The 24,711-nt window shown below is 45.9% G+C and overlaps 3 protein-coding genes across 9 annotated transcripts in view; 1 reads left to right on the forward strand and 2 right to left on the reverse strand.

Moving 5' to 3' along the window:
* immp1l (inner mitochondrial membrane peptidase subunit 1) lies at window positions 1–17,162 on the forward strand. The gene is made up of 6 exons (XM_049030906.1): window positions 1–130; window positions 8,481–8,593; window positions 8,676–8,764; window positions 9,057–9,183; window positions 16,568–16,678; window positions 17,001–17,162. Exons 2-6 carry the CDS (start codon window positions 8,489–8,491, stop codon window positions 17,067–17,069), a joined length of 501 nt encoding a protein of 166 aa, XP_048886863.1. The 5' UTR covers window positions 1–130; window positions 8,481–8,488; the 3' UTR covers window positions 17,070–17,162.
* On the reverse strand, window positions 11,027–13,542 carry LOC125751721 (prisilkin-39-like). Of its 6 annotated transcripts, none has more exons than XM_049030905.1 (3): window positions 13,480–13,485; window positions 12,646–12,680; window positions 11,027–12,613 (listed from the first exon to the last, which is right to left on the reverse strand). In XM_049030905.1, exon 3 carries the CDS (start codon window positions 12,571–12,573, stop codon window positions 11,473–11,475), a length of 1,101 nt encoding a protein of 366 aa, XP_048886862.1. In that variant the 5' UTR covers window positions 12,574–12,613; window positions 12,646–12,680; window positions 13,480–13,485; the 3' UTR covers window positions 11,027–11,472. The 6 variants fall into 6 exon arrangements, with proteins under 6 accessions (XP_048886862.1, XP_048886861.1, XP_048886857.1 ...); XM_049030904.1 differs by lacking the exon at window positions 13,480–13,485 and adding an exon at window positions 13,429–13,434; XM_049030900.1 differs by lacking the exon at window positions 13,480–13,485 and adding an exon at window positions 12,971–12,991.
* dnajc24 (DnaJ (Hsp40) homolog, subfamily C, member 24) overlaps window positions 15,412–24,711 on the reverse strand; it is a 21,710-nt gene continuing 12,410 nt past the window's right edge. Inside the window, exons 4-5 of one of the 2 annotated variants that reach the window (XM_049030907.1) lie at window positions 18,702–18,770; window positions 15,412–17,798 (exon numbers count right to left, since the gene is read on the reverse strand). In XM_049030907.1, the coding sequence (XP_048886864.1) occupies window positions 17,629–17,798; window positions 18,702–18,770 (239 nt within the window). In that variant the 3' untranslated portion in view covers window positions 15,412–17,628. Of the gene's footprint in view, window positions 17,881–18,701; window positions 18,771–24,711 lie in introns of both variants that reach the window. The other variant, XM_049030909.1, reaches the window with a different exon arrangement.

Consider the following 24,711-nt stretch of genomic DNA (forward strand, 5'->3'; position numbering starts at 1 on the left):
GTTTATTCGGGAGGCACCGCCAGACGTCTACTTTGCTCCGTTACATCCGAATTGTGTGTATGAGTAGAATGACACATTACTAGGTGTCAAACTCAGCTTAAGGTTAAAACAGTGTTTTGAAGATTTAAAGGTGAGTTTTTGTAATGAAATATACAGAGCAGCATGCAGCTGTTAAGGTAGCCAACGAGCGGATTTCATTGCATAAAATGTCTAGCCTATTGTAACTACCTGACCGATAGCAGGATACCGCATTCGGCTAGCATTAAACTTTATTTTATACGAAAACAAAATAGTGCGAAAACTGTCGCACCCCTGTGATGTATGTGGACAGGAAACATGCCAATCTTCTGTCGATTGGTACCGGCAGGTAAAATTGGAAATTGGCTCAGGTTAGATCTAATAAGTCAGAATGTGTATTTTTTTCCCCCGATACCAAATAAACGCACACATTCAATTTCTTATCATTAACGGTTTGTTTAGACATGGCTATTAGGGGACCTCCCGACTTGATGAGTGGGGTCCTGACTTTCATTTTCACCGTTGTGTGAGCGATTTCGCTACAAATCTCTTGAAAAACTTAGTTTGTTAAGCTTTATTTTGGTGCCTAGTGGTTTTCTGAAGGCTTCTAGGACAAAATTGAGGATGAAATTTACCTTTGGAATTTTTACTTTTCATTTCAGTGCGGTTTTTGAAAGAGATAAAGACAGGGCATAAGTTGGCAAAAGGAGTAAGAAATATCCTTTAGTTATATCTTAAGTGTTTTGAACCAGTTTGTACATTTTCCTCCAGTTAATGTGCTTACTTCCCAGTATCTGTTTCTGAGTTTGAATTTGTCACATGAAAAACATTGTAGCTAGAATCTATTAGGATTAGAGCACATTGTCAGCCATTCTGGCAGCCCTGGAGTAGTCTGGGGGGCGGGGCTTAAGTGAGTTACTTAAAGACCCAGCATTGATTATTGGTTATTCTGGCAGCCGTGGGATTTGACCTGTCTCATCTCAGAGTTATAACTAACAGGGGCCACCGCCGCATACACACAGTATCGCCATAAATCCGTGTTAAAGCAGAGTTCAGCCCCTGTTCGGAGTTCAGCCTTGCATCTCTAGCAGAACCATCTATTACACACTGACATGTGGGGTCTTTACATTAATTTTATTTAGCAGATACTTTTGTGCAAAATAGCATACACATGAGGCAAATATGCCCATTTGTTTGTGTTTCCATGGTTCCAAGCTTCATAAAATCTTTGCACAAGTTATGCAGAGATATGATCCTAGGTAATCCAGGGCTGGAGTGGGTCTGAGTGTTGGCCTGGAAATGTCACACGCCAGACCAGCCTCACCGGCTCACTGGTTCTTGCTTTGTCTATAGAAACAAAGTTCAGCGTTCCATTAAGTGCCAACAAGTGTCACACAATTGAAATCCTACATCATGATGCAGAAATAGAAGGTATTTTAAACCTTCTATACTGCTAGGAATTGTAGGAAACCAATTCACGATTAATAACATGGCATAGATGTGGACACTATCTTTTGTAGCTGGCTTTGACAAAGGTGAGCATGCTGTGTGCCAGTTTTGGTCTGTCACGCTACACCCCAAATGTATTTTATGCAGTGCTCTTTCATGAGCATGTTCTCAATGTTCTCCTGTTTAATAGTAAAATGTGAGGGGATTTTTGTTGGAGAATCAGGGTGCATTTCTGAAGTGCTTTTAGCAGGAACTGTTTGGGTGTTTTGACAGCAGCTTCAATATACCACTAACTGAAAAAGAAATGTACATATCTGACTTGGTATGAAGAAACAGTCCTTGTGTAATAGAAAGGAATGTGAAGTTGGACAATTTATTTTAGTAATTACTTACTGTAAACATAACTTTTAATGTTAGTTTATATTCTGATTCATTTTTAGTTTAGAATTTATGTCCTAGTATCTGTCCTACCACCCTAGCCCCGTTTAACTTTTTTATTATGCTTATCCAGGTTGGAACATGGCTAAATATACTACATGAAATTTGCATTAATGTTTTAATTTTTTACATATTTTATTGTTTATGTACTGTAAGGTTGATTGCTTTGGACGAGTACAATGCTTTTTGACTTTTGTCTGTGAAAAGCATCTTATAAATAAAGCTTTACTTAATTATTTCAGTAGAATTATTGTTTCCTAATAATAAGTTATTGAATGTATTATGATCTCCTTGATGTATATTTTTAACATTTTTGTTGGCTGATGATTTCTGATGATATGTAGCACAAACCCTCTTAACATCAAACATTTTATTGAAAGAATTGAATTTCTGTACTACATAACAAGAGTTTGAATATGATTGTAGCTAGGAGTTTTAAGTTTGTTCGGTTCAAATTGAAAGAAATGTCATAGTTCATCATCCATGGCTGATTTCAGAGGTATGCTTTTGTTCTGAGAAGAATTTATTTTTAGGAGATGTTTTTTTTGTGTGACAGTCATCTTTTTCTGGTTGTATGTGAAATTTCCAAATGACCCTAAAAATATTGATATTTGATAATTCTGTTAACTGGTGATTATGGAGCAGAAGTTATGGATAAAAAACATGTGTTACAAAAATGCAAAATTTGTTTTGGAAGGTGGCTTCTGGAGGGGGTTGAAAGGTTTGACTCTGAAAATCAAATCTAATGAAAGTTAAGAGTTGGGTAGCTCAATAAGATCTGCAAGTACTTTTAGTGGCAATGACACTGTAACAATAACAACGGAGATAATATTCATGCCCGGAGTCATTGTGCAAAATGGGTGAACTTCCCCCAAAATGAAATGGAAAGAAACACACAAAGAAATTTAAAAACAGGATCCGAATGAATAATGTGCATTTAGTGCTATTTATATTAGTGGCAGCACTGATCTTTCGTAGTTTTGTGTATGGACACGTCACTTATTTGTCATTTGACTACTTTGCCTTCTAGTCTGTTATCACAGGGTTGCTTGGATGATCTGAACCTGGTTGTGCTGATGATGTAGTGAATTGTGGGCCTAGCATTTCAGTCCATGTCCCACGTACACTGGCCCCTTACTGAACCTGAAGGGAAGAGGGCCTGCTACCCCATCCTGTGGCCACCAGGTTGCACTGTTAAGTGTAACTGGTTGTGAGTGGAAGATGTCTTATAATCTTCTTAGCTATGTCGCAGTCTGGAGCCCTTTTTACTTGATTGTCTACTTTAGTCATTAAATGAGAGAAGGGCTCATGTGAGCTTTTAATGTGGGTCCCCTTCTCCCATCTAGCTGCACTGGTGGTCTGTAGATGGAGAATGCTGGATAGCAATCCCTACCCTGCAACCAGATGCTGGGGGCACCTGCTGATTCTAATAATAATGGGGGAGATTCTTATCTGATACTACCTTTGATGGCTCTGCTTCTGATTTCAGATACTGAGGGAGGATTATTTGACAACGGATGTGATAGGCGTTAATTAGGCATCACATTAATAAAGCTGGTTCAGATGTTTCAGCATTGTTCCTGCTTATGAAAGACAAAGGGACGCCTGACTTGTAAGGACATTGCATGTTGTCTGTGGATTGCTGTTATATGAATGGATTAGCGTAATGTTTAGATCCTATGCAAATGTTCTTGATACCGATTTCCATTGCTGGAGACACATGATGTAGCAGTGATCATTCTGTAGGTGAATTTTTGGTGCTTGCCTGTGATTTGCTGTAGGTTTTCGCAGACACCCTTAAATAACGATTCTCAGCATCAGCAGAGCATCTCACATGCAAACAGTTTGAAGTGGCCTGAGTGCTGTTGGATGTGAGGTCGCATGGCCGTGCCTTATTGGCAGAGCCCCAGGTTACATGAGTCGTTGTACGTCTCTTCTGTCTTGCTTGGCATGTTCACAGGGTACCCAGGTAGGCAATGAGAATAATATTTTGACATGTTCTCTAATCTTGCACCTTCACCCCCAGAATCTGCTGCCCAGAGTCCTCTTTGACATGTGCCTCCAAGCTGGGTTGGACTGCGTCCTCATGTCCCTTTGTCCCTGCTAGCATCCTGAGCGGGCTGCTTCCCCATATCCCTTTGCATCTGCCAGCATGCCAAGCGGGCTGCGTCCCCATGTCCCTTTTTCCCTGTCAGCATCCTAAATAGGCTGCATCCCCATGTCCCTTTGTATCTGCTAGCATCCCGAGCAGACCATGTCTCCAGGTCCCTTTGTCCCTGCTAGCATCCTGAGTGGGTTTCATCCCCATGTCACTTTGTCCCTGCCAGCATCCCAAGCAGGCTACATCCCCATCGACTTGGGCTTTTCTGACCGGCTGCATTCTTGAATGACAATGCCTCTGTGTCACACTGTGGCAGTGATGGTGCTTTCACATGCCTGCCCCCCTTGTCACTAAGTATTCCTGGTATTCCTCAGAATCAGGGCTTGGGAAACACAAATGCATCTTCTTTGTCATCCTCTTTTATAAGCTGCTTTAATTCGATCTGAAAGGTACCAAGCAATGTCTTTAAAAGGCTGGGAACCCAAAAATGAGCTGCCTGCCATATTTATTCACATTTAGTTGAACTGTAGTAACACATTGACACACAAGATGCATTAACAAACTATTGCTACATCATCACAGTAGCATCGGACTTTAATCATCTCACTGATTCACTACATCTTGATTTCTTTCTGCTCTGTGATGTGCTTATTGCTGCTACCATTCTTTTGTCTTTGACCATTCATATAAGAATATTAAGGCTGGAAGAACAATGTGCTTGTTTGTTTTAGGGCTGTCACTATCGATTACATCAATAATCCAATAATCTATCTAATCTATATTAATTTTTATAATACATACATAGCAATACAATGCAGGAACTAAGGAAATATTGAAGGGTTCACACTCACTCACACATACAGTGAATTTAGGCACTCCAGTTCATTTAAGTTGCATGACAGTAGAAGGAAATGGGAGAATCTGCTGAAAAGCCATACATACACACGGGGAAAACATGCAGACTCCACACTGTGCCACCCTCAATACAAAGTGCGATGTTAATATTGTTATGGCATTTCATGCACATGGAACTCTCACATCGCAAGGACTGCAATAGTCTGCTAGGTTCACTTCAAACCATCAATAAGTGGCACTGAAACATTTTTGGTCAGTTATAGGAAACAAAATTTAGAAAGCTTTGCAATTTTAATGATTCCGCTTTTCAGCATTATCTAGTGTACACTACCAAGTTTTTGCACATACAGTGCTGAGTTCTGCATTTGCATGTTACTCCACTTAACATTTACCAAAAAAAAAAACACTCCATATTCTTTGCCAACAAAAAATGTACAGTATGTTCACCATTTGAATACCTTTTGAATCTTTGATTCATCAAATTAACCTCTAGCAGTTATAACAGCAGAGAAAATTTCCGGCATTCTTTCTACAAGGGGTATCAATTACTGCTCAGTTTCTTAGGATGAAACAGTTAGCTAGTGCATTTAATGTTAAAGGACAGCCTAGAATTTGACTCTGCTATCACCATATATCCAGCTAATAGGATGTCAGACATGCACTGTTACATACTCTTTCCATGTTATAAAGGAAACTTATTTGACTTATACTTTCATTTACAGTTGTTCTCTCAACTTTCCAATGCTTAACAAGAATAAAAAACAGCACTTTATGAAATACACTACCAGTCACTGGTTCAGTTTATGAATAAAAAACAAAACATTCTGTTTGCCGCTTTTACATGAGCTCTCTCATTTTCCACCTTGCTGCTATATTCACTCAGAATGTTTGGCATGTTCACAAGAAATTAAGCAAAGATGAGTGAATCGGAGAAAAGTGAACAAGAGTTGCTTGAATTATCTTCCTAGACAGAATATTTTGTATTCCATGAAGATGATATTCAGCAAAAGCAAGTGATTTGTCGGCACTGCTGTGTGTCTTTTGGAACAACTAATGGCAGTACCACCAACTTATTTTACAGGCTTTGTTAGTAGATAAGTTCTGTTGGTTATATAGTTAATTTTAAACTCTTGGATATCACTTTGAAAACTCTGAACTTTTTGCAGTATCATTCAGCCCTCAAAAATGCACAGTACTCACAAAAAATATTATATGGTTATGTACTATATTGTTTAAGATGACGTGGCTCAGTAACGAGGTTATAGGCTTTGTCTCGGCAGCAATTAATATGACATAAAGCAAATTATGCAATATAATTTAAGTGATGACAAAAACAGGCTAGGCTACTCCAAAATGCCGAATTGCACTTATGTGTGGCTATCCTCACATTAATTGGATGAGTCTAACCTGAATGTTTTCTTTTAAGATTTGCATGGCAGGCTTGCTGTGGTGATATTCAAGTTCTGCTTTGCAACACGGACAGACGGCTGCATTTTCATTCACCTTTAATGTGAAGTGCTTCCACACAAATGATGCTTTCGCTCTTTATTTGGACCCTCGTGTTAAGCGGCTTCTATTCTGACAAACTGGCAAATAATCGAGAAGGATAATTTTAATGAAAGCATTTCAATAAACAAGTAATCGTGACCGCTCTAGCTTCTTTACTTTACCGTTTATGATTTTTTTTGTGCATTTCGCATGTAACCAAGACGACCGGGCGCTGCATAAAACATTCATCATGTCCATCACAGCAGAGAATTCCCAAGCAGACGCCTGGCCTGTTGCTAATAGAGATCTAATCTGTGATTGCAGAGGCTGGGAATGGCCATCTCATTTTGAACGAATCCCATGTAAAGCGCAGTGGTCCTCCCAAGGCAGAGCGGGCCAGTGAAAACCAGGCGGCCGCATATGGATCTTCCCTTGATATCATTCACTTGCCGTGTAATCTTATTATGCAAAGTCCTAATCTTCACCTATGACAAAAGCCCCACGGGTCGGAATATAGCGATATCAAGGTTCTGGGGGTCATGTTTTGTGATCCCTGCCCTATTCTTCTAAGCAGATCTGGGACTTAAGGTCATTCCCCAGAGACTTGAGAGACTGTGGAAGAGGGGAAACCTGCGACATGTTTGGAAGACGGGATCAACATGAGGTCCCAGCTAGGATTAATCCTGATTTGTAGCAGTGGGATTTTGGAGCAGATGTATCATTGGAAAGGGAATAAGGGGCCACCGGCACGGCGAAATTGGATCAAGATTGGCACCGGCGAGCAGGCAGCGGGTCCACTAAAACGGCAGGGTGGCCTGTGGACTGCGACACCTTTCAGGTGAAGCCGCTTGCAGCCGCTCGGAAAGAGCCGGAATGAAGAAACGTGTTTGTGTGTTTTGAGCGTTTTGGGGTTGTGGATCATTTCGATGTCTGAGATGTAGTGGCGCCGTAATGGGATTAAGTGTGACACCTTGGCGAGGGAGTGAGCCACCTGGCGCTGTAACTGGCAGCGCGCGGCGCCTAATCCCTTCCCATCTCTGGGACGTCATTCATGAAGCTCAAAGCGATTTCCGCTCTGCTTGCTGTGGTTAATGCCATCAACAGGGCTACGTGAAGAAAGTGCAGAATTTATTACTGACTGGCTGATGGAGGCCCAGGCGTCCCCTTCATTTCACTCTCCCGCCACAGATGCACTTCTTCATGGGGCATTTAAATAAGGGGGGGGACTCGTCTTGTCCATGTCAGTGTTGTCATCTTCAGGGACGAAGTATTATGGATTTGAGGGCTGGCACCTTTAATGGATATGGTTGTTAGCTTTAGCTGCCATACATTGGAGTCCATCAGAAGCCTGTCTGGTTGATCTGATCGAAATGGTATGTTTTCATAAGGTTTAAGACTCGCTCTCCCAATCAGCTAGGTTGTGGTGACTGAGCAAAAATCAGCAGTGTGCTGGGTTGCCTTTGTCTTCTGACAAGGTGCCATTATCTATCCCACTAAGCAAAGCCATATTTCTAGAAACATGGGTCTGGTGTCATCGTCAGGCTCGGGCGGATGCCGGCCTGTGGCCTGTTGGCTGACTGCAGGGGGCAGTGTTCGACTCCTCGTGTACTGAATGCCGGCTGCTTGGCCAGAGCTGACCTGGCCATCATTGGCGGGTGAAATGGGAGTACGGCATCAAAGTAAAAGATTGTGGTGAATTTGTCGTGCATGCTGGTGTTAGTGGCCCTGTACTGCAGCTGGAGGATGAGTGGATCAAAAAGCAAGGTGATTGTTTCTTTGCATGATTGCAACTGTTACCTTTTCCCTAAATGAGCCATCTATTGTCACCAGGAGCTTCATAGTCTTGTGTGGCTAACCACAAACTTCACCCTATAGATTTTTTTGTATAACGTGCAGATGGAGTTAAATCTGCTATAATGCTGTCTAGGTAACAAATATTAATGCATCCCTTTACCTCAGATCCCAGTTCCACTGGAAACTTTATGTCCGGTGGCACTTGTAGCTCTTTTGTAATGTCCCTTTTCTCTGTGATACACTGAGCTTTAACGAGCGCTTATCCATGTTAAAGAGCATGCTGTGATTGTGCAGATGAATGTGTGAGCTCGTGGTTTTCCTCTCTTCCTTCCCCCAGGTCTTAATATGCTGAGACGTGCAGTAGGAAAAAGTCTGGCATTTGTGGGCTTTACCATCCAATATGGCTGCATCGCTCATTGCACGCTAGAGTACATTGGAGAATTGGTGGTGGTACGTGCTCCCTGCCCACCGCCCAGTCTGCCGCTTTGCGTTTGATGTATTGTCTCAGTGAGATGTCTGCTGTTTATTACAGTGTTCCGGACCATCTATGGAGCCCACCATCATCAACCATGACCTAGTCTTCTCAGAGCGGCTGAGTCGCCATTTTTACCGAATCGAAAAGTGAGTATTGTATTCAGTCATTAAACATTCACATTCACCAATTAAAATCATCCCAATTCAAGTAGTAAAACCTTTTTTTCAGAATTGCTATGTAACATGGAAATGTTCAGAATTTTGGCTCATGACTAAAAAATTGCATATAAATTGCACCTACTTCAAATATATGAACAGTGTGGTGTTCATGGTTTCCCTTATAAGCATTTTAATTGAACAAATGGTTTTTTAAATTCATGTGCTAAGATAATCCTTATTGCTTTCTACTTCGACTGAATGTTAATTGATTCATTCTCAGGGGAGATATTGTGATTGTCAAAAGTCCTTTTGATCCAAGGATGAATATTTGTAAAAGAGTAATTGGATTAGAAGGAGACAAAGTGTGCGCCAGCAGCCCGTCAGATACATTTAAAACCCACACTTACGTGAGTATCAGTCTTTGTTTTAGTTGTATCATTGTGATGTGTTTCTGTGGTCGTGTGTTTTTTCATGTGTTGTGAGCATGCCGACATATTTATTGTAAATCTATTTTATCAACATTTTTTCAAATCTATATTAAAGCTAGGATTTGAGAGCCCACTATCTTGTAGAAACGACTGTTATTGCTTTTCGTTATTATTTTCCCTTCACTGTCTGCAGCTGGCTCTGCAATTTCTTTGAAGGCTGTTAGCATTAGTGACAGCTGAGTGGATGAGCTGATGGACAGGCTCGTGTAGTAAATCGTTGCTTTGGTAGCTGTTTTCAGTCGTAAACAAAGTGACAGCCCGGATCGCAGCTATATTACTGGCAGTACACACACCCAATGTCCACTTTTAATATTTCGTAGAAGCCTATAGAGTGAAAACTGCTCGTACAGAGACACACTCATACCCCTGTGGAGTCGCATGGAGAGGATTGAAGATACTTAATGTAACCCACAAAATGTTTCACTGTGTTCTCAGCTTCTTCTTACATCCACAGTAGAGTAAAAGGTCTCCAGTAAAGATCAGTGTCAGATGCATGACTTGTTGAGCGTGATCCCGTCATTGTGAAAAATCTCCTTTAAGTGGCTGGGATCCCCTCTGCAGTGTGTCCCCGTCAGTACGCTGCTGTACCCGTAGCTGGGATCCCCTCTGCAGTGTGTCCCCATCAATATGCTGCTGTACCCGTAGCTGGGATCCCCTCTGCAGTGTGTCCCCGTCATTATGCTGCTGTACCCGTAGCTGGGATCCCCTCTGCAGTGTGTCCCCGTCAGTACACTGCTGTACCTGTAGCTGGAATCCCCTCTGCAGTGTGTCCCCGTCATGACGCTCCTGTACCCATAGCTGGGAACCCCTCTGCAGTGTGTCCCCGTCAGTACACTGCTGTACCTGTAGCTGGGATCCCCTCTGCAGTGTGTCCCCGTCATTATGCTGCTGTACCCGTAGCTGGGATCCCCTCTGCAGTGTGTCCCCGTCAGTACACTGCTGTATCTGTAGCTGGAATCCCCTCTGCAGTGTGTCCCCGTCATGACGCTGCTGTACCCGTAGCTGGGATCCCCTCTGCAGTGTGTCCCCATCAGTATGTTGCTGTACCCGTAGCTGGGATCCCCTCTGCAGTGTGTCCCCGTCAGTATGCTGCTGTACCCGTAGCTGGGATACCCTCTGCAGTGTGTCCCTGTCATCACGCTGCTGTACCCGTAGCTGGGATCCCCTCTGCAGTGTGTCCCCGTCAGTATGCTGCTGTACCCGTAGCTGGGATCCCCTCTGCAGTGTGTCCCTGTCATCACGCTGCTGTAACCGTAGCTGGGATCCCCTCTGCAGTGTGTCCCTGTCATCACGCTGCTGTAACCGTAGCTGGGATCCCCTCTGCAGTGTGTCCCCGTCGGTACGCTGCTGTACCCGTAGCTGGGATCCCCTCTGCAGTGTATCCCCGTCAGTATGCTGCTGTACCCGTAGCTGGGATCCCCTCTGCAGTGTGTCCCTGTCATCACGCTACTATACCCGTAGCTGGGATCCCTTCTGCAATGTGTCCCCGTCAGTACACTGCAGTACCTCAGTGTGTCCCTGTCATCATGCTGCTGTATCCATAGCTGGAATCCCCTCTGCAGTGTGTCCATTTCAGTACACTGCTGTATCTGTAGCTGGGATCCCCTCTGCAGTGTGTCCCCGTCAGTACACTGCTGTACCTGAGTGTGTCCCTGTCATCATGCTGCTGTATCCATAGCTTGGATCCCCTCTGCAGTGTGTCCCTTTCAGTACACTGCTGTACCTGTAGCTGGGATCCCCTCTGCAGTGTGTCCCCGTCAGCATGCTGCTGTACCCATAGCTGGGATCCCCTCTGCAGTGTGTACCCGTCAGCATGCTGCTGTACCCATAGCTGGGATCCCCTCTGCAGAGTGTGCCCCGTGAGTGCACTGCTGTACCCGTAGCTAGGATCCCCTCTGCAGTGGGTTTCCTGTCAGTATGCTGCTGTACCCGTAGCTAGAATCCCCTCTGTAGTGTGTCCCTGTCAGTATGCTGCTGTACCCGTAGCTGGGATCCCCTCTGCAGTGTGTCCCCGTCAGTATGCTGCTGTACCCGTAGCTGGGATCCCCTCTGCAGTGTGTCCCCGTCAGTATGCTGCTGTACCCGTAGCTGGGATCCCTTCTGCAGTGTGTCCCCGTCGGTACGCTGGTGTACCCGTACCTCTGCAGTGTGTCCCCATTAGTACGCTGCTGTACCTGTAGCTGGGATCCCCTCTGCAGTGTGTCCCCGTCAGCATGCTACTGTATCCGTAGCTGGGATCCCCTCTATAGTGTGCCCCGTCAGTGTGCTGCTGTACCCATAGCTAGAATCCCCTCTGCAGTGTGTCCCCGTCAGCATGCTGCTGTACCCGTAGCTGGGATCCCCTCTATAGTGTGCCCCCGTCAGTATGCTGCTGTACCCATAGCTAGGATCCCCTCTGCAGTGTGTCCCCGTCAGTATGCTGCTGTACCTGTAGCTGGGATTCCCTCTGCAGTGTGTCCCCGTCATTATGCTGCTGTACCCGTAGCTGGGATCCCCTCTGCAGTGTGTCCCCGTCAGTACACTGCTGTACCTGTAGCTGGAATCCCCTCTGCAGTGTGTCCCCGTCATGACGCTCCTGTACCCATAGCTGGGAACCCCTCTGCAGTGTGTCCCCGTCAGTACACTGCTGTACCTGTAGCTGGGATCCCCTCTGCAGTGTGTCCCCGTCATTATGCTGCTGTACCCGTAGCTGGGATCCCCTCTGCAGTGTGTCCCCGTCAGTACACTGCTGTACCTGTAGCTGGAATCCCCTCTGCAGTGTGTCCCCGTCATGACGCTGCTGTACCCGTAGCTGGGATCCCCTCTGCAGTGTGTCCCCGTCAGTATGCTGCTGTACCCGTAGCTGGGATACCCTCTGCAGTGTGTCCCTGTCATCACGCTGCTGTACCTGTAGCTGGGATCCCCTCTGCAGTGTGTCCCCGTCAGTATGCTGCTGTACCCGTAGCTGGGATCCCCTCTGCAGTGTGTCCCTGTCATCACGCTGCTGTAACCGTAGCTGGGATCCCCTCTGCAGTGTGTCCCCGTCGGTACGCTGCTGTACCCGTAGCTGGGATCCCCTCTGCAGTGTGTCCCTGTCATCACGCTGCTGTACCCGTAGCTGGGATCCCCTCTGCAGTGTATCCCCGTCAGTATGCTGCTGTACCCGTAGCTGGGATCCCCTCTGCAGTGTGTCCCTGTCATCACGCTACTATACCCGTAGCTGGGATCCCTTCTGCAATGTGTCCCCGTCAGTACACTGCAGTACCTCAGTGTGTCCCTGTCATCATGCTGCTGTATCCATAGCTGGAATCCCCTCTGCAGTGTGTCCATTTCAGTACACTGCTGTATCTGTAGCTGGGATCCCCTCTGCAGTGTGTCCCCGTCAGTACACTGCTGTACCTGAGTGTGTCCCTGTCATCATGCTGCTGTATCCATAGCTTGGATCCCCTCTGCAGTGTGTCCCTTTCAGTACACTGCTGTACCTGTAGCTGGGATCCCCTCTGCAGTGTGTCCCCGTCAGCATGCTGCTGTACCCATAGCTGGGATCCCCTCTGCAGTGTGTACCCGTCAGCATGCTGCTGTACCCATAGCTGGGATCCCCTCTGCAGAGTGTACCCGTCAGCATGCTACTGTACCCGTAGCTGGGATCCCCTCTATAGTGTGCCCCGTGAGTGCACTGCTGTACCCGTAGCTAGGATCCCCTCTGCAGTGGGTTTCCTGTCAGTACGCTGCTGTACCCGTAGCTAGAATCCCCTCTGTAGTGTGTCCCTGTCAGTATGCTGCTGTACCCGTAGCTGGGATCCCCTCTGCAGTGTGTCCCCGTCAGTATGCTGCTGTACCCGTAGCTGGGATCCCCTCTGCAGTGTGTCCCCGTCAGTATGCTGCTGTACCCGTAGCTGGGATCCCTTCTGCAGTGTGTCCCCGTCGGTACGCTGGTGTACCCGTAGCTGGGATCCCCTCTGCAGTGTGTCCCCATTAGTACGCTGCTGTACCTGTAGCTGGGATCCCCTCTGCAGTGTGTCCCCGTCAGCATGCTACTGTATCCGTAGCTGGGATCCCCTCTATAGTGTGCCCCGTCAGTGTGCTGCTGTACCCATAGCTAGAATCCCCTCTGCAGTGTGTCCCCGTCAGTATGCTGCTGTACCTGTAGCTGGGATTCCCTCTGCAGTGTGTCCCCATTAGTACGCTGCTGTACCCGTAGCTGGGATCCCCTCTGCAGTGTGTCCCTGTCACCACGCTGCTGTACCCGTAGCTGGGATCCCCTCTGCAGTGTGTCCCCGTCAGTATGCTGCTTGTACCCGTAGCTGGGATCCCTTCTGCAGTGTGTCCCAATCAGCACTTTTCTGTGCTCTGCCCTTCCACTGATACTGTGCCTCCACCGTGTATTCTATGGACAAGTGTTCTTGCTACTGTTTCAGTAGAATCGCCATGGAAATCGCCAGAATGGGGTCTGTGCTGTGAGTCAGCGCTGCTCTGTGTCTCCGTTATCTGTCCAGCTGGTTGGGAAATGCCTCTCTTTTAGTCAAACTGTGTTTTGATAGGAAATGCCTACACTGGGTTATCATTTCTCATTGTTTTCAGTCCTCACTTTGGGAACCAAAAGAATCTGGTTGAACACAATGTGATTATGAATATTCATGAGCATTAGGACTTGTTCGGTCTTTATTTGAATTATGTCAGAACAGGTTTAACACAGCTAAATCAGCATAAGCTGCAGATCAACCGGCTCTGTAATATTCATGAGCCACAGCAGCATGAAGTAGTATTAACAGGAAGAAGCACTTTTAGTTTTAGCTTATTAAGGTTTTTTTTTGGTGAATTTCGGGATAGCTTAAGTATTCAGCCATACGTACACAATGAGCTGGCAGCCAGGTTGTCCAGGAAGTCCAGGTAGCTCCTTCACAATCCACGGTAACTCAAGTTTGACTCCCCTTACAAGAGTGATTTCACTGCAGCATGTTGAAAACGGTGTGTCACAACAGAGACACCTGATCTGCAGTAAAGCAGTCATCGTGTCTGAGGGCGCACTAAGGACTGAAAGGCTTATTAAGGAGCGCAGGATCGGGTTACGCCAATGAGGTTCTGACAGGTTATTCGGTGACATTGTGCTAGCAGAGGCTACAGTTGGATACCGAGTTTGATTTACCTCACTGCTTACTCAGGAGAGTGTTTTTCATGGTAAGTTTACTCCCTGTTTACAGTGAGGCAGGCTGCTTTCCAGTCCTGATGAAGTCATGGGGAACCATGGATGGCTTTATTTGCAATAAATCCAAATGTACTTTACAAAGAGCAAAGATTGGTATAATTGAGCAGTTTTTCTCAGCACTCCTGGTCATGGTCCTTTATCCTCAGGAGAGGTAACACCTGTGGTTCGCTCTGAAGCCACCTTTTGTTTGAATGACACCCGCAGACTGGGAGGTAATTACATTTGTGGCCCTGGCCCAAACGGGGGCCATTTTAAAGACCTGGGGAGGGATATGAGGAGTGGAGGTGGGGGCGTAGATTCTTTTGTCTGACTCAGATTAAGTCTGAGTTCTGGGGGGGTGGATATTGCGATTCATTAGGGGAAAGAGCTGCTCTGCGCCTTTGAATGCGGCCTCCTCTTTCAGGGCCCTTTCTGGGATACCTGTGAACTTGTGAGGCGAGGTTCTGCGAAATTCTCACCAGCTCTGTTCCCTGTTCCCACTGCTTCCGAGTGTCAGGTCTCAGGTTCCATTTAAGTACAAATCATGGCATTTGCCGGGAAAGTGACAGCAGTCTCTGAACTACCAGGATAAATGTACATGGCAGGATAAATGTGCCCACGCTAAGGTCCCAGAATGCATTGCTAGTGTCATCCGGCCTTTTGTCCCACATAAAGCACAGTATGCACTGCCTGTTTGGGATGTCAGCTGATTTAAGGAAGTCAATCCAGGCTCACACAAGTCATGTCTGGCTTTCTAAATTACAGTAAACTGATCATCCATTTAAGCAGGGATTCTGTTTTTAAATAATAATCACTTGGCTTTTGCCTTGTTCACGCTGCTGATTTAATTTAAAATAGCATACTTTCACAAAAAAGTTGTCATTTAGTGTTGTCCAATCCATTTCCAAAACGTGCGGGGAAACATAATTCGACACGTGGGAAACACCTGAAAATTATTACATGACCCTGAATCCAAACACAAAGCAGATTAAGGAGCTTTATTATATAGAAGCACAGTTTGCCAGTGCAGTTCACATTTTATACAGAGCTGACTGCCAAATGGCACCGGGTGTGAATTTTTACATCTGCTCTAAATGGGGATCATTTGATTTACATACACAGAACATAGGCATCTTTAAATTAGTGAGCGCACACACTCTGGCCAAACAGATGACAAACCGTTGGGACATGTGCTTACATATTAATGAGGAATTATTTTAACAGGCAAAGGCTGGCATGCCATCGCCGTGAGAATGTTCAGGCTGGACACGTGTCAGCATAACCTTTTATCCTTTGAGGTCAACTGGTACTTAAAGATTTGCAGACGTTTTACAAGTACCAATGTGAAGTTTGTAAAAGTTAGGCTAACTGGATTTAACATTTTTTTTAAATAATAAATCTCTGCTTGATAAAATCCTAATCGTAGTAGTGAGACCCTGATAAGCAGGCGATTGATGGGTGGGTGGATCGATGAATGGGTAGACTGAGGAGGGGTAGTTTCAGTTGAACTGCTTGCTATTTCAGTAACATGAGCTCCTTCACTATGTATGGAAATGGGTAACTTTCTGCTTCACTTTTGTCCAGTGGCCCGGGCTGTGAAAAGTTAGAGAAAACAAAAATAGACGCCTATTTCGTGATGGCCATTATTACAATATAATGTGTTGTTGATCCTGTCTGCACATATATGCTACTGAGCACTTAATTAGATGTTTGACAAGCCTACTCTTCTGAAGTGATGAGATTGTTCATAATTGATGTCATAGTCAATTAAGGTTGGGTCTGTTGCGGGCCCACTGGCAGCTCTAGCCTTGGTTCAGACCCCAGGATGCTGATGAGCACAGCCAGCCTTGCTTAAGCTGCTTCTGTTACAATGGGGCAGAATTAAACAAAACAGCCTAATGACCCCATTTGAAGTAATGATAAATTTGTGACCTTGTTCCCTAAACATCTTCCAACGTGGAAGAAAAGAGACAATATAACAAAACCGTTCATTAAGTCGACGTTCTCGAAGCTTAAGTGTACAGCAGTTTCTTATGAAATGAAAGGTTCTTCTGTGCAGAGTTAGCAGGAGTAAGAAGATTCGGCATCATTCGTAAACTGGAAGGAAAGTTGAAACATCATTCTGCTCTATGCATCTAGGTCCCGAAAGGACATGTGTGGCTGGAAGGGGATAACCTGAGGAACTCGACAGACTCACGGGCGTACGGCCCCGTGCCCTATGCCCTCATCCGAGGACGCGTTTGCTTGAAGGTACTGCAGGCAGAAAAGACTCGTGCTACATTTTACCCTTTGAGGTCTGAAGGTCTTCCGAGGGGATTTGAAAAGCAGCTCATACTGCATGTGGCAACATGAAGATCTTAGTTTAATCCTCTGCTTTATTACTGCGTTACATGCATTCTCACGGTGTCTGTGCTGAAACCAGAAATCTACTGCTAAAGCTGTAGCGTACAATTCTTATATTTTTAAATGCAATACAATTCAGATTTTAAAAAGCATCCTGAAGTACATACGTGTTTTCCTTGGCGAAAATAAAAGTATTTCCTGTGTTTTAACCTCTGTGTTCCTTTCACAGCTTTGGCCCCCACCCAGTTTTGGAAGACTAAGCAAGAGTCCAACTGGAAGGATTATACCAAGGGATTAAGCTTCTTGCAGGCTGTAAATGTATTGTAAGATATTGTAAGTAGCTAATATGTTGTACAGTGATACTTTTCAATAAAGTTTTTATTTAAATTTATGCTTTAGTTTAAAAAATTTCTCTGCTTTTAGGGGGGGAAAAAAAAGAGTAACCCATTTGATTAAAATGGTTTAATCCTCAGCGTCAGTTTAAATGTCAGTATGGCATTTAAGTTTTGTTTGAGTACTTGCATGTTTTTTTTAGGGATGGAAAGGTAACCTAGGATTAACACTTAATAAACTTTCTAAATGAAACTTCACATGCTGATAAATCACTCAAATGGTCGACAAAAAAAAAAAAAGAAATCACCAACCCATCTCTCTCACACACACACACACACATACACACACAAATGAGCAATGCCACTTAGTTTGAACTACAGCAGGAAACCAGAGAACCTGGAGGGAAGCCCTGCAACATGGGCTCCCAAACCCGGGAGGTATGAGGCGATTTCACTATCCACTGAGCCACATCATACGTGCCAAATTCTGTTTGTATCCTGAACATGTATATAAAATTAAAGTGCTCAAATGTCTAGAGAATCTTCATTTACAGTCTGTAATCCACAGGAAGTCCTCTTTATCTCTATACTCAGGGAGCAGGTGTCACAGCATAAGATGGATTCCTCTTCTGCTTCATCTTTCCCAAGGACGTAGGAACCACCACAGCGGCAGCTGTAGATGTAGACCTGCTCCTCTGAAAGTCAGCACAGATGCAATGAGCGGGAGCTCCGTGTTCATCCATTCACACGGATCAATCCTCATACTCAGCACAGACTCTGGCAGAGGGGAGGTGCCACATTAATGTCAAAACTACGGGGTGCTAAAACATCAGGTGAAAACTACAAACCTGAGTGTTTTAACATTTCCCGTGCATAAGTATTCCACTCACAAGTGCAGATGTGAAACATGCTCAATACGAAAAGCTGCCTATTTTTTATATTGCTGGGGGGGAACAGACAAGCGGGCAATGGGAATCAGTGAATGCGTGCTCATCAATTTTAACAGCTTGACTATTAAATAATTTTTATGATAGATAAACCACAGTCTGCTTTAAAACTACCTGTCGATGTTTCTCTCTTTATGTTTTAGAGAAACACTTCATAGTGTGCAGTCAATCACAAAACCAGGAGCTATCAGCCAATCAGAAATGGCCATGAGCCCACCCCCAAACTGTCAAAATGAACCCCCATGTCAAAACTCGAGCGCAAAAATTTCACTCCAGCACAGGTAATCCGTTAGGCATGTGAGGATCTCTTTCAAATTAAGAAAGAAATAAACATTCAAGAAGGTAAAAAGACAGTACCAGGTGAAGGAGAAGAGGGCAGTAGCATGAAAAACAATTTTTCTGTGCTCACGAGTTTCACATTTGCACTCGTGAGTGGGATATTTATGCACGTAATGTTATAACTTGTAGGTTCGACATTGATGTTGCGCCATAGGGTTATTCATCCATTCACTCGGATTAGTCCCCTGAAAGTCAGCACAAACACCGGGGAATCATCCATTAACATTACATGGCAGTTTGCCGCATTACCTGCCTGTTACTTTGTAAGCGTTTTTTCCATAGAGGAGAAAGAAGGTGATGGCAGACCCTTACCATCATCCCAGCTCATGTCATCCAAGCATATGTGGGCATCGACTGGCCAGCTCTGCCTCAGCTCTCCAGCTGCAGGGGGATACATGAAGATGGGGCAGTTGGGGTTATGGCTGAATCATATACATGTACATGATATACATATACATGATTCTACATGCAGCATCTAATGGGGTGGGATTTTTAGATTTTTATCCCAAATTATCAGAAAAAATTGCAATGTAGCAATATGCTATGCTAGCTCTGATGCTGAGAGCTACCCATGGATGAGAGTGCTGAATCTCCTACCAATGGCTTGTATAGTCTGAATGAGTCTCAGACATGTACATGTGATGTACTGAATCTTTGCGTCTAAGTGAAACACCCTGTTGTCAGAAATGGATCCAGAGAGCACAATCCAAACAAAGAATGAAATGTATATTTCAACATATTTAAATTTTTGTAATATTTAATACCTTCTTGTGGTGCAGCAGAACCGTTTGTCATTAGTAAATTTATGGCCAGTTGTGGTGATTAAAACGTGGATTGAGTAACCAGTTTCCATGGCAGCTGTTATTGCACAGACTTAGTTTCCTTTCAGCAGTACTCAAGAACACTGAATAACCCATCTCCATGGCACCAGGGATCACACAGGTAACATATTTCCATTCAGTAGTACTCATGAACACTGGATAACCCATCTCCATGGCACCAGGGATAACAGGTAACATATTTCCATTCAGTAGTACTCATGAGTACTAAGTGACCCATCTCCATGGCATCAGGGATCACACAGGTAACATATTTCCATTCAGTAGTACTCATGAGTACTAAGTGACCCATCTCCATGGCACCAGAGATCACACAGGTAACATATTTCTATTCAGTAGTACTCTTGAGTACTAAGTGACCCATCTCCTTGGCACCAAAAATGAGAACTGAGTTTCTTTGAACTTTCTTTGTGGCACCAGAGATCGCAAGGATACTATTTCCATTTAGCAGTACTCAGGAGTACTAAGTCACCCATCTCCTGGACACCAGGTATCGCACCAATGCCGTTTACATTCAACAATACTCAAGAGCACAGAGTAACCTGTCTCTGTGGCACCAAGTATCGCACGGATGCTGTTTACATTCAGCAGTACTCATGAGAACTGAGTAACCACTCTCTGTGAGCATCATTAACATGGATGCCATTTCCATTCAACAGTACTCATGAGCACTGAGTAACCCATCTTTGTGGCAGCAGAATCGCACAGATGCCATTTTCATTCAGCTGTATTTTTTTCTGCAAGCAGCGCCCTCATTGGGCCACGTTCTGCTATTGCACCACCGCAGGTCACGGCAGCATCTCACCCAGGCAGCCTGTTAGCTCAGCTGGCCGCCCTCCGCTCCACCGCTCCACTTAGCACCAGCGGTGGGAGGCTTCGGGTTTCAGGGGAGTAGAGGCCAAGAGGTCCTGTGTCCATGTTCATTAGCTGCAGAGGAGGGGGTCGCCCACATGAAGCTGCGTGATGTCATCTACCCAGCTGAGCACATCGTGACACTTCTGCTTCCCAAATATTTAGGACACCCATCAAGAATGCTGGCTGGTCCTGCAAGCTCCAGCTCAAGGTAAATATCAGGGACAGCACTTGTTCTACCCTTTAAAATAATGTGATAAAGGTATACCTGTGATGGTGAACTGATGTGCACTGTGAAAGGGTTTGGGGAAGGTGCAGACCCAACACAAGGGAGTGCAGATGCAGGTGCAGATTATGGCCAGCTGCAAAACAGATGAGCCACGTGCAGATGGAGGTAGATTAAGATACAGTGCTGCCGCTTGGGGTGGCCTCTTAGGTGTGATGCTGCCTGCCCATGGGGAGATGTGATTTCTTGGAGGGGGGGGGGGGATCTCACAGGGTCATCACTGGGGAGCGCCGGTAGAGTGAGGAGAGCATCCTAAAAGCCTGCTTTCCGACTTGGTTACTCCTGATGTGGCCTGTGGCACACATCCCACCTGAGAAGCTCTCTGATTTCCCTGCCCCAGAATAATACTATAGAAATGAGCTCCCCTGCTTGGGCATGTGAAGCCCTAACCCTAATGGAAAAGCCTAAACCCAACTCCTCAAAGATCCAACCATCACATTCTACTTCTAATGACAAAAGGCAGTGCTGATATAGGCACTTTCTGTACCGTGGCATCTCCAGCCATACTCTGGGCATCCTAGCAGTCTTGGTAAGGCCTCACATTCAGCTCCCTGGCCCCATCACACCACTTGGACAGACAGATATCGGGTGTCTGGGAAGATGTTGTGGAGGCAGACTGAGCACAGATGAAGTTGAAGGGTAAGTACAGCCTTGCAGCAAATGACTTAAATGCAGAAATACCTAGAACCGGCGTAAGCTCCCACTTTCTGCTGTTCGAAGGACTCCAGAAGTTACCTGTATATGTGCCACTGGCCACAGAACTGAAGACAACGGAGATAATGAGATCTGGCCAAACAGGGGCAGCGATGAACTCGGTTTGCCGAAGACGAAGGTGACACCATCTGCAGCTTCCGGCAGCCTCTGAGCCGCTACAGCACCGAGCGTGAGGAAACGGTAATTAGCACGTTCGGATCCTGCTCTTTCATGTGCGTCTTTAATTAGCTGAAAAGGCAGCCGAGACGCTCTCTGCCCGTGGCACAGGCCGCACCTTGGCCGTCGTTTGGGGAGGGGGGGGGGGGGGGTTAGTCCTATGAAAGAATGAATTAAATAAAGTGAAAGTGCGGAGGTGGAGGTGTTGGCAAATTAGGCGATATTATCTTCAGAAATAACGAGAGGAATCGCCAGGCGCTTCATAGACACCTAAATTACAGTCATCCCGCTGACAACAAAGCATTAACCCCTTTGCAATACCCCCCCGCCCCCCCCAAACCGCCGGACTGAGGTTAACTACCTGTGTCACAGGGGCACAGAGGGCATGTCTGCAGTTAAGAGCGCCTGCTTCATGGGCCCTGAGCCGACAGAGGCAGCTGAATGGTGAATGACGAGAGACACAGCGGGCACACACTCCGTCACTCGGAGGAAGTGACACGCGCTCTTGTGGCGCTCATTCATATACTTACTAACTACATGAGTATTGATATGTTAAGCAATGCGATAATCTGTCTAAAAGACATTAGAGGGCAAATCTGCATTTCAGATTAAAATCAGGGAAGCAGGTGCAGCTTCAGCAAGCGGCCATGAAAGAGCATCGCTTCAACGCGATTCAGATGAAAGCATCCAGAGGCCGGCTTCCTAAAGCATCTTTTAATACTAATGTACATTATACGTGCACTTCTTTTGTACAGCCGCTTACAATGCATCAGTCAGTTACTGGTGCTGAAATGAGAGCTCAGAAAAGCTGCTTTTTTTCTTATGTCTGAAAAGAAAGCTTGGCTTCGGGGCTGGTAGGGCAACCTGCTGGATACCCTGAGCGGGTCTCTCTACAACATCTGCTCCAAGGTGTCAGAAATCTTCAAGGGAGACCACCCCCCCCCCACCCAGCCCAGCCCAGCACAGTGCAGCGCTGCCCATCCTGTAGATGCCCCCCATCCCGGCCCGGAGCGGGACAATGTGATCCGGAGGGACTGCGCTGGCCCATTGTCCCGTGTGACAGATCAGAGACCTGCCGGGCTGGCTGATCAGCACGCCTCTCGGTGGCTTCAAACGCAGTAACAAGCATGATTCTTTGAGGGGTTGCAGAATAACATTAAACAGCTATTAGCGGCATGGCTCAATAAGGCTTTCTGCTGGGGTCTCTGCAGGTCATCGGCCACCACTGGCAGGGGGGTGGGGGGAGACGACAATGCTTCTCTAGCCTTATGGCAACCTGGTGTAGGATATAAGGCAAAAGTGCAGCAAGCAGCCACTATATTTTGGCAATTAAATGGTGCACATTAAATGATAAAATGATTTGTAATCATTCAAGCATGACTGAGCTGTGATTGGAATCGGCGCTACGGCTGGGAGCGGGGGCCGGCTTCAGGCTTGCAAGACGTCTGGAAATAGAGGTGCAGGCGTAGAGTAATTGCATGCATTCATAATGCGGGGGCCAAGCAGCCCCCCCCCTACACCACCCCCAGCTAGCACAGCACTGCGTTTGTTTATAATACCCACAGCAGAGGAAGCAGGGCCCCCTATGTGTCTCTTGGACACATGTGATTGCTTCATTTCTGTGTCTCAGGGCAACATGTTTAGTGATGCCAGCCAAATACACTTAGGAGCACCTGACTCGCCCATCATCTAAGGGTCCTGCCGTCTTGGACTTATCCACCTCTTTCCGATGATGAATACTGTGTTTTTTTTCCTCCAATACAGACAAACTCCTTTAGAGAGAGCTTTAATCAAACTCAGGCATGGGCCTTAATTACAGCTTCACAGCCGTATTTGATCACCTCAGAGGCAGGGCTCTTCATCGCGAACGGCTGGGCAGCGTCAAACCCAGTGATGCCCGCTGATCATTCTCTCGGCTCCAAACGGGCTCTCTGAAGACCCAGCAGTCCCAGACAGATGGCCCAGCTCCTCCATCTCCCCACCAGATGCTGGCTGTGATCTGCCTGCCAGCAGCTACGGGAAGCTTATCGATACTCACACACACGAAGTCGGAGCAGCGATCCATGCTGCGTCTCTTTAAAGAGGAACCTTCTTGTGGAAAACATTGCATTCCAATTAAAGAAATTAATATTTATTTAGGACAGAGTGTGGTCAGCTGGGTCGGTATGGTCCCGGAGTCTGCAGGTACATGTGGAGGGCAACGTGGTGTAAGATATTTTATCATTGCCCTTTGTGGATGCTGGTGTGTGTCTCTGACAGGCTGTGATCTCACATCCTGTGCTGTTTGGGACAGTCTCACAACTCCATTCCAGTTAAGCAGTATGAAGGATGGATGGATGGATGGATGGATGGATGGATGTACTGGAAATATGGCTAGGTCAATTCTGCAAATGGCCCACAGCCAAAAATAATTAATGAAGAAACATAAAAAAATAGTCCTTTAAAGCTAATATGGAACTCACCCCTCTGAAAGTGAAAATGGTGCAATGGTGGTGAAAGTACACCCCACCCACCCCACCCCACCCCACAGGCCAAGCACTGTTAGTGAGTGTCCCCCCCGTTAATGGCATGGAGCCTGCATGTACATTTATTGAAGGTCCTAATGGAGGGCTGAGGGACCTCTTTCCTCAGGCGGGGGGAGGGGGGCGAGGGGCAGCCCATCACTTCGTGTAACGGCAGTGCATGTGTGACGGGACTGACCTATATTTCCCCCCTTTCTTCCTCCCAGCTGGCCTGCTCTGCTTTGTGGAGGCGTTGTATGAAGAGGGCAAAGGGAGCGAGCGCACTGTGCTTGGAGCCTCTCGCAAGCCTGTTTTTCATTTGTTCTTTGCTGTCCCCCAGCTGACGCACACAAACACGCTTATTCCTTTTGTTGATGTTAGTGCCACCGAATGCAACTCTTGCATCTTAAACTACTGCTTTGGGAATACGGCGGGTTTGCACAGGTAGCTTGATGGCAGTGTGGCAAGGCCTCTTTGCGATGCTGCAGGAGAGGCAGGACAGGGAATCTCAGGCATCTGAATCATTTATGGTTATGGTAACTAGGTTTATTTATGCTTCAACTGATCCGACCTTTTCAGACACGATTTAGGCCCAGTGGTGATATTGGGGGTGAAGAGGCTACACAGTTTCACGGATCCCTGTGCAGCTCGGAGAAGACATAAAGACACCAGCGCGCTTATTAGTATCCTTACTGTCACCTTCACATGCGAGGACATATAATCCAGAATGGGAATGACTTTGGTGAAACCTGCTGTCAGTTTTTAGATTGTGTGGTTACATTTATGATGTCCAATTTTGCAAACAGCAGTGAAAATATGCATTAATACATATCTTTAAAATTCACCGAAGAGCATTAACAAGTGACAAGCATACTGTGTGTGTGTAGGTTGTGCATTGTGGGTACCAAATGTCCCCACAATGTGATAAAAACCTGTTTTGACATTGTGGGGGCCATGTTTTGGTCGCAACAAGG

This window comes from Brienomyrus brachyistius, chromosome 11 (genome assembly GCF_023856365.1).
Source record: "Brienomyrus brachyistius isolate T26 chromosome 11, BBRACH_0.4, whole genome shotgun sequence".
Classification (NCBI taxonomy): Eukaryota; Metazoa; Chordata; class Actinopteri; order Osteoglossiformes; family Mormyridae; genus Brienomyrus; species Brienomyrus brachyistius.